Source organism: Engystomops pustulosus, chromosome 2 (assembly GCF_040894005.1).
Source record: "Engystomops pustulosus chromosome 2, aEngPut4.maternal, whole genome shotgun sequence".
Taxonomy (NCBI): Eukaryota; Metazoa; Chordata; class Amphibia; order Anura; family Leptodactylidae; genus Engystomops; species Engystomops pustulosus.
In genome coordinates, this window is record NC_092412.1 from 11963390 (window position 1) to 11979182 (window position 15793).

Consider the following 15793-nt stretch of genomic DNA (forward strand, 5'->3'; position numbering starts at 1 on the left):
ACAGAGTTTAGATTTTGATCTAAAGTCCACGCTCCATTGCCTTCAAGTCTCCATTGTTCTTCAAGCTGAATTTGATAAGGCACCTTCTTTTGCACTGAACCTTACTCCCTTTGCTGAGGCGTCCGCAATGAATCTAGAGGCATGGTAATGGTACCCAGGAGTACGTCCCTCGGTGTTCCGTCTTTAATAGAAAAATAACCAGAAAGATAGAGTGCGGGCTATTGAAGTCATGGCAAAGTTTGACTTAAGGTTCCACATGGCTGACTTCCATGTTTTCTTTAATAGGCTGTCTGCTTTCCCATCTAAAGGATACTTAAGTTGAATCACATTTTCAAATGGAAGGTCAGTCTTTTTCGCTATCTTGGTTACTTGGACGTCTACTTTGGGAAATGAACACCACGTTTTTGTCTCTACAAAGGCCAAACAGTTTATAAATTCCTTGGCCAAGAATATTCTATTTTCTGGTTCTCTCCACTCTTCCTTTAAGGAAAAACATGGGTTTTTTTTTCGTTTTAAGAATCCCAAAACATTTGTCCTGTATGGACTTGGCTTCTTCTACATCTTCAATTTTAAGTGTGTCTCTGGCTGCTTTAAGTAGTTGATCTAAGTCTTCCGAGACAAACAGGTATCTATATTCCATCTTGATTGATGAAGTAGATGGAGTTGAGTCAAGATCTAGAGAATCTTTAATAGATCCTTCCTCTGATTCTGCCTTTGACTCTAACACATAGGGGCTTATTTACTAAGGGTTCGCGGATTGCACTTTTGTCGGGTTTTCGGGATTTGTGCCACTGTGACAGGTATTTAACTGGGGATTGTGTAGCAAGCAATCAGATTGTGGCGCACCTGCGCTGGCTTTCATGCGACAGGAATCAGGGGAGCGGCCAGTCGGACGAACAGACTGATTCGGACTGAGCGCGGGATTTAAGATTCAGATTGTGTTGCAAGACAATGCACTTACATACACCGAGAAGAAGAAGGTACGAGCGGGGAAGCAACATATTCAGGATATAGGACGCACAATTTTAATATTGTGTCAGAGTGCATTATCGTCGGACACTCCGTACTTTGTGAACTCCTCCGGACGGGTAGGTAAATGTGCCCCATAGTCTACCCTCCGCCTTTTCTGTAAAGGTTCCTGCGGCATGAGGGTGGCTAATGAAAATGCTAGTGAGCACTGCACTTCCCCTTTAATAAAGGTTTGCATGCTGTCCATAAAGGATTTTTCCTCTTTTAGCAGATTATCATTACAGTTTTTACAAACAGGTTTTTTTTTCGTAATCGCTGGATAATTTGTTGAAACACATATTGCAACTACGGGAAGCGACTTTTTTCTTCTTCGTATCTTTTGGAGTCTGATCGTTTGGATGCTGATCTTTACTCTGTTTCTCCTTCTCTTTAGGCTCCTGCCGACATAGGAGTACATAGGAGTACATTGTTTTAGATATATGTATAACATTTAGTGTGCAGTAGGGACCTAACCCCCACTATAACACTCCCACACCCCCAGAACCACTCATAGGAGCCATAGGCGGGGGTTCTGATGAAGCAGTCTCCATAATGCACGAATTTTCAATGTTGCCAATGGAAATAAAATAGGAACAGTATCTATATCACATATGAATGCATTAGGTATTCATATACACTTATATATCTATATTCTATAGGTCATGTAGACATACCTGCCTTGGCAGCACACGGTTTTGTGAGGTATGAGGCACTAGCAAGTCACCTGTAAAATATAAGTGATGCGCTATAGCATAAACCCATAGGCATGTTTGACAAACGTATTTGGTATGGATTAAATGATCTCGGCAGCACATAGGTCGAGCCTGGGACACAAAACCGCTTAGAAAGAGACCTCAGAGCAGCATGCGTCCTCGCTGGAGTTTTAAACTTACTGCTCCACACTCCTGATTTTCGACCTCGCGGCTCCTGACGTTACTTCCAGTGCGCCACCAGAAGTCATCATTGTTGGCCTGAAGCCAGATGCCATTATCTGAGTGTATTTGACCTTGCGGGGCCGCGGACAGAGCCGATACCCCCAGCTCTAGGATGGCAAGATAGGGAGACCACTGCACTGATTGCTGCCCGGACCGGTAAGGGAACATAGATCCCGTACCAGCAGCGGTCCCCCCTCACTGTCCCCCTTGGAGGAGGAAGCAAGGAGAGATTTCTCTCTACTCCCTGCCCTGTGTAGGGACAGGAAGAAACTGGAGTGTGGATGCCGGCGTGGGGTATTTAACTTCTCTACTTCCTGTCCCTATAGAGGTCAAGGGGATCATCCTCCAAGTGGGGCCGTCTTAGGGGAAGCCATGGAAAGAGGGTGCAAGGTGTTTGTTTGTAATTATGAATTGTCTGCGTCAGTTCTGCATCTAAAGGGACGTGGTAGTTGAAGTTTTTTGACACATTTATTACAGCGACTTGACAGAATTGTGTCGCACATTCGTATGTTCAAGGAGATCCTAAAAAAACCCATGGTGCACACACTGAGCAGTGTAGGGAGCGCTAATATTCAATAATCTGCTGCACCCTGCCCACTCAAAAGGCAAACCGCACACAGTACAGAGTGCACTACATTGAATAAATCTGGCCTATGGATTGCTGCTCATTTGGAGGAACCACTGAATGGCCAGTTTACATCTCTTTTAGATCTTCAGTTATTTGCATTAGTTTTTGTGAGCCAAAACCAGGTGAGGCAACAAGACAATGCTAAGGTATTTGCACCGATTCTGTGTGTGTGTTCGACCAACCTGGGTTTTGGCTCTCAATAACTGTTGCAAATAACTGAAGACATTACAGAGATATGAACTGGACCTGAGACAGACCGATACAAGATATACGGAGGAACAATCAGTTTACTTATTATTAGACACTGACGCAGCTTCACCGTCACCCAGACACAAAGGAGGAGCTGCTGACAGTGACAGGAGATGTGTAACATGTAAAAATCACCTACGAAGCCATTTGTTTGGGGGTCATACGTGCATATACATTGGACAATTACCCAGAACAGGTCTTTACAGAAAGATTTTTCATTCCTATTGTTCAGTGCACCATTGCCGATTGCCTTGTAATGTTTTCTTATGTCCGTATGTGTCTCCCATGAGATAATGAATTATTATGATATATTACCACATGCTGCAGACATCAGAAGAGGTCATCCTGAAGAAGGAAACCCAAAAGTAGAAACTAGTAAAGTCAGTAGTGTAAGAAATGTTAACATGGCTTCTCTGCTGTGTGACTTCTCTGATGTTTAGCAAGACTTGCATAATGGTTGAAACATTCCCCACATTCAGTACATGAAAATGGATTCTCCCCTCTGTGAATTTTTTGGTGTTGAACAAGATTTGCTTTCCTATTAAAACATTTCCCACATTCTGAACATGAAAATGACCTCTTTCCTAGGTGAGTTTTTTGGTGTTTAACAAGATGTGCTTTCTGAGTAAAACATTTCCCACATTCAGGACATGAAAATGGTTTCTCCCCTGTGTGAGTTCTCTGGTGTCCAACAAGATATGATTTCCTAATAAAACATTTCCCACATTCTGCACATGAAAATGGCTTCTCTCCTGTGTGAGTTCTCTGATGTACAAGAAGATATGAATAAGAGCTAAAATATTCCCCACATACAGTACATGAAAGTGGCGTCTCTCCTGTGTGAGTTCGTTGGTGTTGAACAAGATATGCTTTTCTACTACAACATTTTCCACATTCAGGACAAGAAAATGGCTTCTCCCCTGTGTGAGTTTTTAGGTGTTGAACAAGGTGTGGTTTCTGATTAAAACATTTCCCACATTCCGTACATAAAAATGGCTTCTCTCCTGTGTGAATTCTCTGGTGTCCAACAAGATATGATTTCCTAATAAAACATTTTCCACATTCTGAACATGAAAATGGCTTCTCCCCTGTGTGAATTCGCTGATGTACAAGAAGGTATGAATAAGAGCTAAAATATTCCCCACATACAGTACATGAAAGTGGCGTCTTCTTTGTGTGAGTTCTTTGGTGTTGAATAAGATGTGGTTTCTGATTAAAACATTTCCCACATTCAGAACATGAAAATGGTTTCTCTCCTGTGTGAGTTCTCTGGTGTTCAACAAGATAGGATTTTCGAATAAAACATTTTCCACATTCAGAACATGAAAATGGCTTCTCCCCTGTGTGAATTTTTTGGTGTTGAACAAGATGTGGTTTCTGATTAAAACATTTCCCACATTCTGTACATACAAATGGTTTCTCCTCTGTGTGAGTTCTTTGATGCCTATAAAGCTTTTCTTTCATGTCAAAACATTTTCCACATTCAGGACATGAAAACTGCCTCTTCTCTCCATGATTTCCCTCCTCTGTGGAAAGATGTGACTGATTATCTTCTACTTCACCACAAGGAGATGAGGGGGGACGTCCATGGGAACCTCTTGTACTTTCATCTCCTGAAAAATATAGTAAAAAAGTCATTTATGGATAAAAAAAAAAGTCAAATCAGTAAACCAGTGATTCCCATCTCACCCTGGAGTCTAATAGTCCAAGAAATTGGCTACAGCAGGTGGGAGGTGTTTGACCCTCTGGTACACAGACTCAGAGGGGCACAACTCTGAAAGGCTGAGAGTAAAACAGAGCTCTGTCAGCCTGTAGACTGCCATCAGCTTCTCCTTAGAGATAATCCCGATCTGTAACAGGAATATTTCGGATAGAACCCACCCTGGTTAGTGACTAGACTGAGAACACAGACGTGTGGGTTCAGGCTTAATTTAAAGGGCATCTACAACCAGTTTGAAGGACTGTATGCAAATGAGGCATATAGCTGATACCCTGTAATACATCAGTATTACATGGTATTATAATGAACGAAGAAGCAATCGAACCATTGCTTATTCCTGTCCCATAGTGGGACAAGAAAACAAGAAAAAAAAATTGGGAAAAAAAAGTTTTAAAATAAAAAAATGGATAAATTAATAATAATTAAATCCCCCCCCCACACACACACACATATTTAGTATCACCACATTCAAAAGACCCACCAAAAAATGATTTTTACCTATCTTGCCACACATAAAATGCAATAAAACACCTACCAATACAAAAGAACAAAATGTCCTACAAAAACCAAGCTCTCTTCCAGCTATATAGACCAAAAATTAAAAGAGTTTTGCAACATGGAATATTGATGCAAAAAGTTATATATTTGCCGGAAGATGTGGAGAAAGAACAGGCTGGCAAGATGAGGAGCTGAGGGCAGACCAGGCAAAGGAGTGAAGTGGGACATTTTATAGAAACGGTCTGTGACTACCCAGAAGGGGTATTGCCGGAAGATGGCGCAAGATCTGTAACAAAGTTCATGGCCACGTGAGTCCACAGGCAGCTGGGTATAGGCAGTGGCAAAAGCACACCTGCTATCTCGAGACATGACAACTTATTTCGGGCACAGTAAGCGCAGGAGGTCACAAAGTCTCATACATCCTTGACCAGACCTGGCCACCAGTAGAAAAGCAGGTCGGACATAGATCTTGCTGGGAAGAATTTGCTGTAGATCCACAGGAGCGGCAACAACAAGCCGTTTAGGAGGAACAATGTGTTGAGAAACTGGTTCTTCTCCAATTACTTGGTAGGCATAAGAAAGGGCAGCAGCTTTGACATTCTTCTATGCTGGGCAGAACTGGATTAGGAAGTTGAAGCGAAAGAAGCAGAGGGACCAACGAGCCTGTCGCGGGTTGAGGAGTTGCGCGGTATGTTGATACAACAGACTTTTGTTGTTAGTATTGATACAGACCGGATGGTGAGCTCCTTCCAGAAGATAACGCCACTCTTCCAAGACAAGCTTTATGGCCAGTTGCTCCCGATCACCTATGGAGTCATTCTACTCTGCAGCCAAGAAGGTTTTTTGAGAAGAAACAGCAGGTGGCCTTTGGGCACTTTTTGGGTGAGAACGGCTCCAGCTCCTACCGAGGAAGCTTCAACCTCTAGCAGGAACAGTTTCTCCGTATAAGGCCAAGTACAGGAGCAGCGGCAAAGGCAGATTTCAGCTTGATGACACACAGTCCTGAATAGGCTAACTACAAGCACTTAGTAATCTGTGTGCACTATATAAAAAGAGGAATTATTATTATCATTAAGTCCCACTAAAGTACCACAGACAATTTAGTGGCATCCATCTGTAGTCCCTTGTCAGAGGTAATATACCCGTGGAAAGGAAGACTCTTTTGGTGGAATAGGCACTTCACGAACCGCGTAGCCACCAACTGACAAGTCTCATTGACGTAAATTCTGAAAGGCGGTCTCAGCAGAAGATACCAGGGCTGGTTCATCGAAGACAGACCAAAATTCAGTGAGAAACGCGGTTATGTTGGCAGTGACCGGGTCATTCCGGTCCCAGGGAGAGGGAGCCCATGCCAGGGCTTTCCCGGAGAGTAGGCTGACCACGAATACCACCTTAGACCTCTCTGTGGCGAACTGTGTTGACATCAGCTTGATGTGCAGCGAGGACTGGGTGATGAAGCCCTTGCACGACTTGGGGTCTCCTCATCATATTTGGATGCCATAGACAAACCCAGTCTGGGTTCTGCAGAAGATGTTGTAGCAGAAGGTGCTTCAGGGACTGCTGAGACACTGGTGGTGAGGTCAAATAGTTTAGGTAGGGCAATCCACGGCCTTATCTTACTGTCAGGATTGGAGGTGAATTGACAGGGTCGGAGGTGGTGGACCCACTGCGAACAATGACGTAAGCCAATGCCAGGGAGCGGAGTCTAAGTGGCACCCAGTATTCACCAGAGCCCGCCACAAAGCGGGTTAGCAGTTGGTCGGCAGAGAATCGAGGTCAGGAAACGGAGCAGAGGACGGATAGATCACAATAGTATCAATATAATGCTTTCTCTCAGGCAACGGGGCAAAAAGATCTGTCAGGGGACAAAGAAAGAGGCAGGCTATATATCAGGACAGCGACACGCTGGCCCTTTAAATTTCACTAAGCCGCACACCCTAGGGGGCGGGGATGCGTGCACCAGACCAGAGTAGCCATGAGTAACCATGAAGCTGCCATACTGCGGACCCGGGGATACACGGGTGCGCCTGCGACCAGAGACATGGGTTGCAGGAGCACCCGCGGCTGTAATATTCCCTAGAAGACTACATAGAGCCACATGTGTCGTATTTATTTTAACCCCTGTGTAGGACACTCCCTGCCTGGTCCTGGGTGGGTCTCTGGTTTCTTCCCCCTGGGTGGAATCACAGGACCTTTGAAAACCTAAGACATGCCAGAACTCCACAATGGAAAATGCAAGAGCAGTGGTATTGGTGTCCAATGGCACCAATACCAATTGCCATTGGACACCAACCAAACAGTCCAATCTAAGAGTCCTAGGACAGAAAAGAAACAGGGCGAAATTCATCCCAATTCCCTGATCCCAGAGATGTAGTTGATAGCTGGATCGGATGCACCATAATTTCATAACTCTTTTATGAAGTTACGGTACAGCCTATCTGCTTAGAAGGGCTGGGCTTAGGACAAATCCCTTCTGTGCTAACAACTTAAAAATGTGGGACCAATTTGCACTCCACTACTGCAGTCTGTATCTGGTGCTCGCTGGTGTTCTCCTCCTCACAGTGAACGAACAGCCCTCCCTTTTGTAGTCACCCCACAGAGGCAATAGGGACCAGGAGGTCTGGAGCAGTGGCATGCTTTCAATAAAGACAGACCATAAAGCTGCTACGAAGCCCACAGTGCAGGGGGCCTGGGCAGTTTGGCTTAATCAGGGCCACCACTGGGAATGTTGGGGCACCTGATTGATGAGATTTTGGGCCCCCCTCTACACTTAAGTTCCCCTCGTACACAATTATACAAAATCGCACATAACTGCTTCAGAACATAGTTTTCCCTCAATTTATTATATGTACAGCACTACCAGAACTTATTAAATAGAGCAACTACTAATTTAATGATTAAGGGTGTGTTCACACAACATAAAGCGCAAAATGCATTAACAATGCAAAGCATATACAATATATACTATAGGGGGCCCCAGCACATGCCACCCTCAGCATATAGGTAGCCCAGCACACACTGCCCCCTGTACATAAATACATAACGACGTTATAGTGTATGTAGGCATACCACACAGATCTGGCTCTCCTGCACTACTTCTGCGGAATCCCAGGTAGAAGAGAAGCTGTGGGGGACCACTAGAAGGAATACTCACTTTCTCTATATTTTTTTTTTATTTGTTGCCCCCTTCCCCCTTCGCACAGCCTTGATCAGCCCTGTGTGTGTCTAAGCCGAAAGACGGATTGTGGTTGGGCCCACAACTCCCAGTCAGATGGTGGCTCCCTCTCTTCATATGCAGCTGATTTACTACCTCTAGGCACTTGAGGGGGGTGGACACTTTATAATTGTATCTTTATTATGTTTCTGAAGCGTTTAATCCTGCAGGGAAATCGCTGCATAACTGTGGAGCTTAATCTATTGACAACCGTCATTTATAAAAGAAACCTGTCTACAAACTCACTCAATCACAATCAAACCTCTCCACCATGGGCAAGACCAAAGACCTGCCTAAGGACATCAGTGACAAAACTGTACACTTGCACAAGCCTCGGATGAGCTACAGGGTAATAGGCTTAGTAGCTTAATGAGAAACAACTATTGGCACACTTATTAGAAAATGGAAGAAACACTAGGTGGCCATCAATCTTCCTTGGTCTGGGGCTCCATGCAAGATCCCACTCCCTCTTTACTCCATGCTGCATTCTGTCGGAGCAGTGCAGGGGGCGCCATGTTCATGAAGATTGTGTGACACATTTTATGAATCTGACGCACAGATCCTTATTTTGATAAATGTGGGCTATAAAGTTCCCACGTGCCCAACATGGAGGATGTGGACAAAGGATCCTTACAGGACATCTACCATGATGTTGATGAAAACAAAGTACCAGCTTTCTGCAATGGAGACAAGGAGGGCAGTGGGGAAGACTTGGTGAAAGAAGTTCAGAAAGGGTAATGATGATGTCCTATACCCAACATGGCTCAAAGGCATTGATAGTTTGGAGAAAGAGGCGGTGGTCACAAAGTTTTAGGTAGCCTGCAGAAGATGCAGAAGGGCAGAAAGGCCTGCTAACGCCTACCGTATTCAGGGCTGTCACACTGACGTGAGCCCAAAGGAGCTCCCTGACATGGCAATTTTATCTAGCATTGTGCAAAAGACAAAATGTGTAATTTTCACATTGTGCCACCAGACCCTGAAGAGATCAACATTCTGAGCAGCATGTGTATGTCCAGGCAACTGCACACAAAACATGAGCTGCAGTGGGTGACATCAAAAACACATGGAAACAACTGAGGCTCCCTCTGCCATTTTGGTTGCCCCCCAGGTTCCCCACAAAGGGAGGATGTGACACCAAACCTGTCCACACCATCCTAGGAGAGGGTTCAGCTTCGTATCCCTTAAACAACGGAGAGAAAGTTTGAACCGGCTAACTCACAAGCTCTGGTCCTGACTGGGATCGTTGCAAAATTGTTGGCCTTTGATAAAGTTACCATTCTAGAATACAGGAGATAAAAGGAGATATACTCTCTCTTACTGCATATAAGTCCATCAGTGCAGCCATAGAGGAGGGGAGCCATAGACAGCTTCTTTACTGTACGAGCAGTGAGACTGTGGAACTCTCTGCCGCAGGAGGTTGTAATGGTGGACTCTATGTACATGTTCAAGAGAGGCCTGGATGGGGATAAAACATTTATTTAATTCTTAAAGGTTGGACTTGATGGACTTGCGTCTTTTCCAGCCTTATATACTATGATACTATAATTTTTGAGTAACTAAAAAGGCCAGTTAAATAAAGAGGGTAAAGCAAACCCATCATCAGAAAATGGCCTAATAAACCACTAGCAGTATGTTGTTAAGCAGCTGAGCAGATTCTAGATCATGTTTCTGGCAGGACCACTACCTCTGCCTTTGTGCAAGGAGGAACAGGAGGAGCACTGCCAAAGCCCTATAACATGACCTCCAGCAGCCACAAATGTGCCTGTGTCTTCATAGACGGTTAAAAAACAAGTAAGGAGTGAGGGCCCAACGTCCAACGATAGGGGATGTTCTCACAGTCCAACACCATGCAGGACGCTTTGCATTTGCCAGAGAACAGGATGATTGGCAGATTTACCACTGGCGCCCTGAGCTCTTCAGAGATGAAAGCAGGCTCACACTGAGCAAATGTAACAGACATGACAGAGTCTGGAGCTGCCGTGGAGAGCGATCTGCTGCCTGCAACACCCTTCAGCATGACCGGTTGTCAGGATCGGAGGTAATGGATCCTCTGAAACACGGCAGACGATGACACAAGCCAACACCTGGGACCAGAGTCTAAGTGGCATCTAAGTCTTCACCAGAGCCGGCCGCAAAGCAGGATGGTCTTGCTGCGGCGTGGTACCACCAGACCATTCCACAGGTCTAAGGCAGAAGGCACAAAGGCAGGTTTAAATAGTCTTCTGGGAAATGGCCAATTGGCGGTGCTCTGGCCTTTTACATTTCCTGAAGCCAACGCGCGCCCTAGGAGACGGGGACGCACGCACATGGGAGCGGGGACAGGTAAGCAGTTCAGGCGCGTCGCCAGAGGGCACGGGGGGCGCGCGACCCGCGATATGGGTTTGCGGTAGCCTGGCTGCCATTAGGTACCTAGATGAGAGCTTCAGATTAAAAGAATTAGATTTATTTAGTCTCAAAAAGAGACGACTAAGAGGGGACATGATTAATTTATATAAATATATAAATGGTACATACAAAAAATATGGTGGTTTAAGGGAAATCAAATCAAAAGTCAAGGGGGCGTTGCCTGTGTCTGGAGAAAACCAGGTTTAAATCTCCAGAGGAGACAAGTCTTCTTTACTGTAAAAACTGTGAATGTGTGGAATAACCTGCCTCAGGAGCTGCTCACAGCAGAGACAGCAGAAAGCATCAACAAGGCCCTGGATGCCTTTATACATCTAAATGACATTGCTAGTTGTAATATAGAATTGCTTCCCTTACATCTTCCTCATCCCTTCCCTTTCTTGGTTGAACTTGGTGGACATATATCCTCCATCAAACATATTAACTATATAACCCTATATAACTATATAACAACAGCACTTTTATGATCCAGGTAATACTGTGTGCTATTCACTGACAGGAGCAACTTTACAATTAAGGTATGATTTATAATCATTTATGATTTTCATGGAAACTATGCAGAGGCAAGACCATCAAAATCTTTCTGGATGATGCAGTAAATGCTAATATTCCTATAGGGTCTTTCCAAAAATTGGTCAATGCAGTTCTTCACAGTGCCCTAAAAAGGCCATTTATTTTAGAAATTTCCACCTGTCCCTAATAACAGCAGCCTTCTCAAAAAACAGCAGTTGCCCTTTTCAGGGCATGTAGGTATAGAAAAGTCTCTGCCTAGCTGACTGACCCTGTGATGAGCAGCTAGCTGTCCCCAGCTCTATCTCCTATGTGCAATGTGTCTGTGACCCTGCCCTCATACTGAGTCAGATGTCCAGCCCTGCCAATCACAGGCATGCCCTTTTCTCCAGAACACGGACCTGGAATAATATAGCATGTTTGCCAAATTCGGTACAGACCTGAACTTTGCAGTTTAAGTCGCTCATCACTATAAGTCATCCATCTCCTCCCCTGGATGTGACCTCTCCCTGCAATGTATAAGGGAAGAATAACCCACAAGATACATGAAAGGCTCTTACCCTCCTCTGTCACTGATGAGGGGATTTCCTCTCCGCTCCTCCTTCCACCACAACTTTCCTGGAAAGATCCAACATGAAGGACCTGAGAAAACAAGGAAATGTCTCCAGAGATTCTCTTATATCCAAGTGATGGACAGAAACCTCTAGAAGGCAGGAAGTAAGGGTTCATGCACATGAACCCAGGCAAGGAGGGGTGAGTGCTCCTCACCTCTCCCTTCTCCTTAGAAAGCCAAGTTGCTGCCATTGTATTTTAGGGATACATAGGACGGTGTGCTCACTGAAGTGGGATCAGGAAAAATAGACCTCTATGGAGGCCATGATACAGGAAAATAATATTGTGCAGGAGGACCAAAATTAAAACCAGTTGTTACCTACCACTATCCTATAGACCAGTGATGGCGAACCTTTTAGGCACTGAGTGCCAAAACTACAAGCAAAATCCACATCTTTTTCACAAAGTGCCAAATGCCAATTTAAAGTAACTAAAGTAACTCACAGGTTTCAGATTTATTGGCGTCCTGAGGACACCAATACAGTAGAAAGGAGAAATTTGGATTATTATCGTAGTTTCCCTCTAAGGTCCCTTAACAGGATGAAGTCCAGAGAAGGGTCTATAATAATAATCCAGCTATGTCAGCACCTGCACTTCTAGTCACTGTAAAATAGCACTGAATGTGGCACGTCCTGTGACTACAGGAGAAGGTATTGAGTCCTGAATGGCGACCTTTGTGCTGGATGATGGGTGCCCACAGAGAGGGCTCAGAGTGCCACCTCTGGCACCCGTGCCATAGGTTCGCCACCACTGCCATAGACCCTCCGCCCCACTGCTGCTGAAGAAGGTTAGTAGAAAGATCCATTACATCAATCTATACAGGATTTACAGAAACCTCAGCTCCATCTACCTGATGATCCAGTGGGACGTTCTCCTCCGGTTCCTCTTTGATATCTCGGGAATCTCCAGGACTAGAACATGTACCTGGTGGATTTCTCTGACTGGATCCATCTATAGGAAATATACACAGTGACTGATACATTGTCTATATGTGATGATGAGATGATGGAGGAGGTGACCTCACACCTGCTCTGTCCTCTATAATCAGGAAGGTCTCCTCTTACCTGGTGATGTGAGGGGCTGGTGGTCCTCCATCATGATGTCCTTGTACTGGTCCTTGTGTCCTTCTATATACTCCCACTCCTCCATGGAGAAATAGACAGTGACGTCCTGACACCTTATAGGAACCTGACACCCACAATGACACAGTCATCACCCAGACCCCTCCCTTGTGTTATTGTACAATGTCCCAGCATTCCCGGCAGCGCTCACCTCTCCGCTCAGCAGCTCAGTGATCCTGGAGGTAAGTTCTAGGATCTTCTGCTCATGTATCAGTGAATGAGGTGGAGGCTCGGTGATGGGGCTCTGGGTCCATCCTCCTGACACACGGGGGGTCACACACTCACCAGACGACTTCTTCACTACTGTGTAATCCTGTGTATGGGGAGACACTGATCACTACATAGATCCTAAGAATCCTTCACCTCTCCAGTCATTTCCCGCTGTTATTCCTAGAGATAAGAGCCGTGTCCTGGGAGACTCTCACCTCTCCGGTTATCAAGGAGATCATCTCCAGGGTGAGCTCCAGGATCCTGGCCGCCATCTGCTCTCTGTCCTTCTCCCGGATCCCTGGTGGATCATTGATGGAAAGGATCATCTTTAGGAGAAACCTCTGGGAGTCCTGGATCTATAGAACCTGAGGAAACATGACAAGAACTAAGAGCAAACTCTATATGAAGCAATTGTGTCCATGACATGTGTGATGTGACAGATGGGGATTCTCCAGACACTGGAGGGGAGGTCACTGGACTGAGGGAGGAGTGATGGCGCTGGACTGTGCTGCTCCTCAGTGTGTGTGCTCCTGGAGCATGCTGGGAGTTGTAGTCCCTCCATATAGTGTGTGTGCTCCTGGAGCATGCTGGGAGTTGTAGTTCCTCCATATAGTGTGTGTGCTCCTGGAGCATGCTGGGAGTTGTAGTCCCTCCTCTGGTCACTTACCTCTTCTCTCCTCAGTGCAGGACACTATTAACCTCACAGATCCTCCTGCTCACTATCTACTGGTCATGTGACCCTGGGAGTGTGATGTCACTGAAGGGGCGGGGTCTCTGACTCACTCTCCAGTAGTCATGTGACCATGCTATTGTGACGTCACTGAGGGGCGGGCTCTGGAAGAGCAGGAAGCAGCTACAGGGTGTACATGAGAAATAGTGGCTGAAGATCCTGTGCTGTGTGTTCTCATCTCCCGTCACAGTACACATGCAGGGCTGTACCCGGCCTCTGTGCTGCCTGAGGTGAATTATAGACAGACCCCCCATCACACACCCCCTGAAGGGTCAGAGAGTTATATGCTGGGCTTAGTGGTAATAATGAATTGGGGAACCCACGGGTGACAGAATTGATAGAGAAGCGGGTGACACCTGCCCCTCGCCATATAATGTGCTATTTCCAGCAGCTCTCAGTCTAAAAGCCCCTTTCCTGCAGCCCCTCCTGATAGTGTCCTTTTTCAGTTGTTTGGTTGTAAAAGAAGGGTCTACAGAAAAGAGGACAGTATAACACCCCTATTTCCATACATACTGTATATACACCTACTACTATACATACTGTATATACACACTACTATACATACTGTATATATACCTACTACTATACATACTGTATATACACACTACTATACATACTGTATATATACCTACTACTATACATACTGTATATACCTACTACTATACATACTGTATATACACCTACTACTATACATACTGTATATACACACTACTATACATACTGTATATATACCTACTACTATACATACTGTATATACCTACTACTATACATACTGTATATATACCTACTACTATACATACTGTATATATAACTACTGCTATACATACTGTATATACCTACTGCTATACATACTGTATATACCTACTACTATACATACTGTATATATAACTACTGCTATACATACTGTATATACCTACTACTATACATACTGTATATATAACTACTGCTATACATACTGTATATACCTACTGCTATACATACTGTATATACCTACTACTATACATACTGTATATATACCTACTACTATACATACTGTATATACCTACTACTATACATACTGTATATATACCTACTGCTATACATACCGGATATATACCTACTGCTATACATACTGTATATATACCTACTGCTATACATACTGTATATATACCTACTACTATACATACTGTATATATACCTACTGCTATACATACCGGATATATACCTACTGCTATACATACTGTATATATACCTACTGCTATACATACTGTATATATACCTACTACTATACATACTGTATATATACCTACTGCTATACATACCGGATATATACCTACTACTATACATACTGTATATATAACTACTGCTATATATACTGTATATATACCTACTGCTATACATAGTGTATATATACCTACTGCTATACATACCGGATATATACCTACTGCTATACATACTGTATATACCTACTGCTATACATACTGTATATATACCTACTGCTATACATACCGGATATATACCTACTGCTATACATACCGGATATATACCTACTGCTATACATACTGTATATACCTACTACTATACATACTGTATATATACCTACTACTATACATACTGTATATATACCTACTGCTATACATACCGTATATACCTACTACTATACATACTGTATATATACCTACTACTATACATACCGTATATATACCTACTGCTATACATACCGGATATATACCTACTGCTATACATACTGTATATACCTACTACTATACATACTGTATATACACCTACTGCTATACATACCGTATATACCTACTACTATACATACTGTATATATACCTACTGCTATACATACCGTATATATACCTACTGCTATACATACCGTATTTATACCTACTGCTATACATACCGTATATACCTACTACTATACATACCATATATGCCTACTCCTATACATACCGTATATATACCTACTGCTA

At 44.0% G+C, this 15793-nt stretch overlaps 2 protein-coding genes across 2 annotated transcripts in view; one reads left to right on the plus strand and one right to left on the minus strand.

Moving 5' to 3' along the window:
* Positions 1-11830, minus strand: part of LOC140119757 (uncharacterized) — a 30771-nt gene extending 18941 nt beyond the window's left edge. The window contains exons 1-6 of the mRNA XM_072139109.1: positions 11606-11830; positions 3225-4433; positions 2754-2774; positions 1902-2050; positions 266-480; positions 84-181 (exon numbers count right to left, since the gene is read on the minus strand). Of these exons, the coding sequence (XP_071995210.1) occupies positions 84-181; positions 266-480; positions 1902-2050; positions 2754-2774; positions 3225-4433; positions 11606-11645 (1732 nt within the window). The 5' untranslated portion in view covers positions 11646-11830. The remainder of the gene's footprint in view (positions 1-83; positions 182-265; positions 481-1901; positions 2051-2753; positions 2775-3224; positions 4434-11605) is intronic.
* LOC140119804 (uncharacterized) overlaps positions 1-15793 on the plus strand; it is a 340011-nt gene that overhangs the window by 96920 nt on the left and 227298 nt on the right. The window lies entirely within an intron of this gene.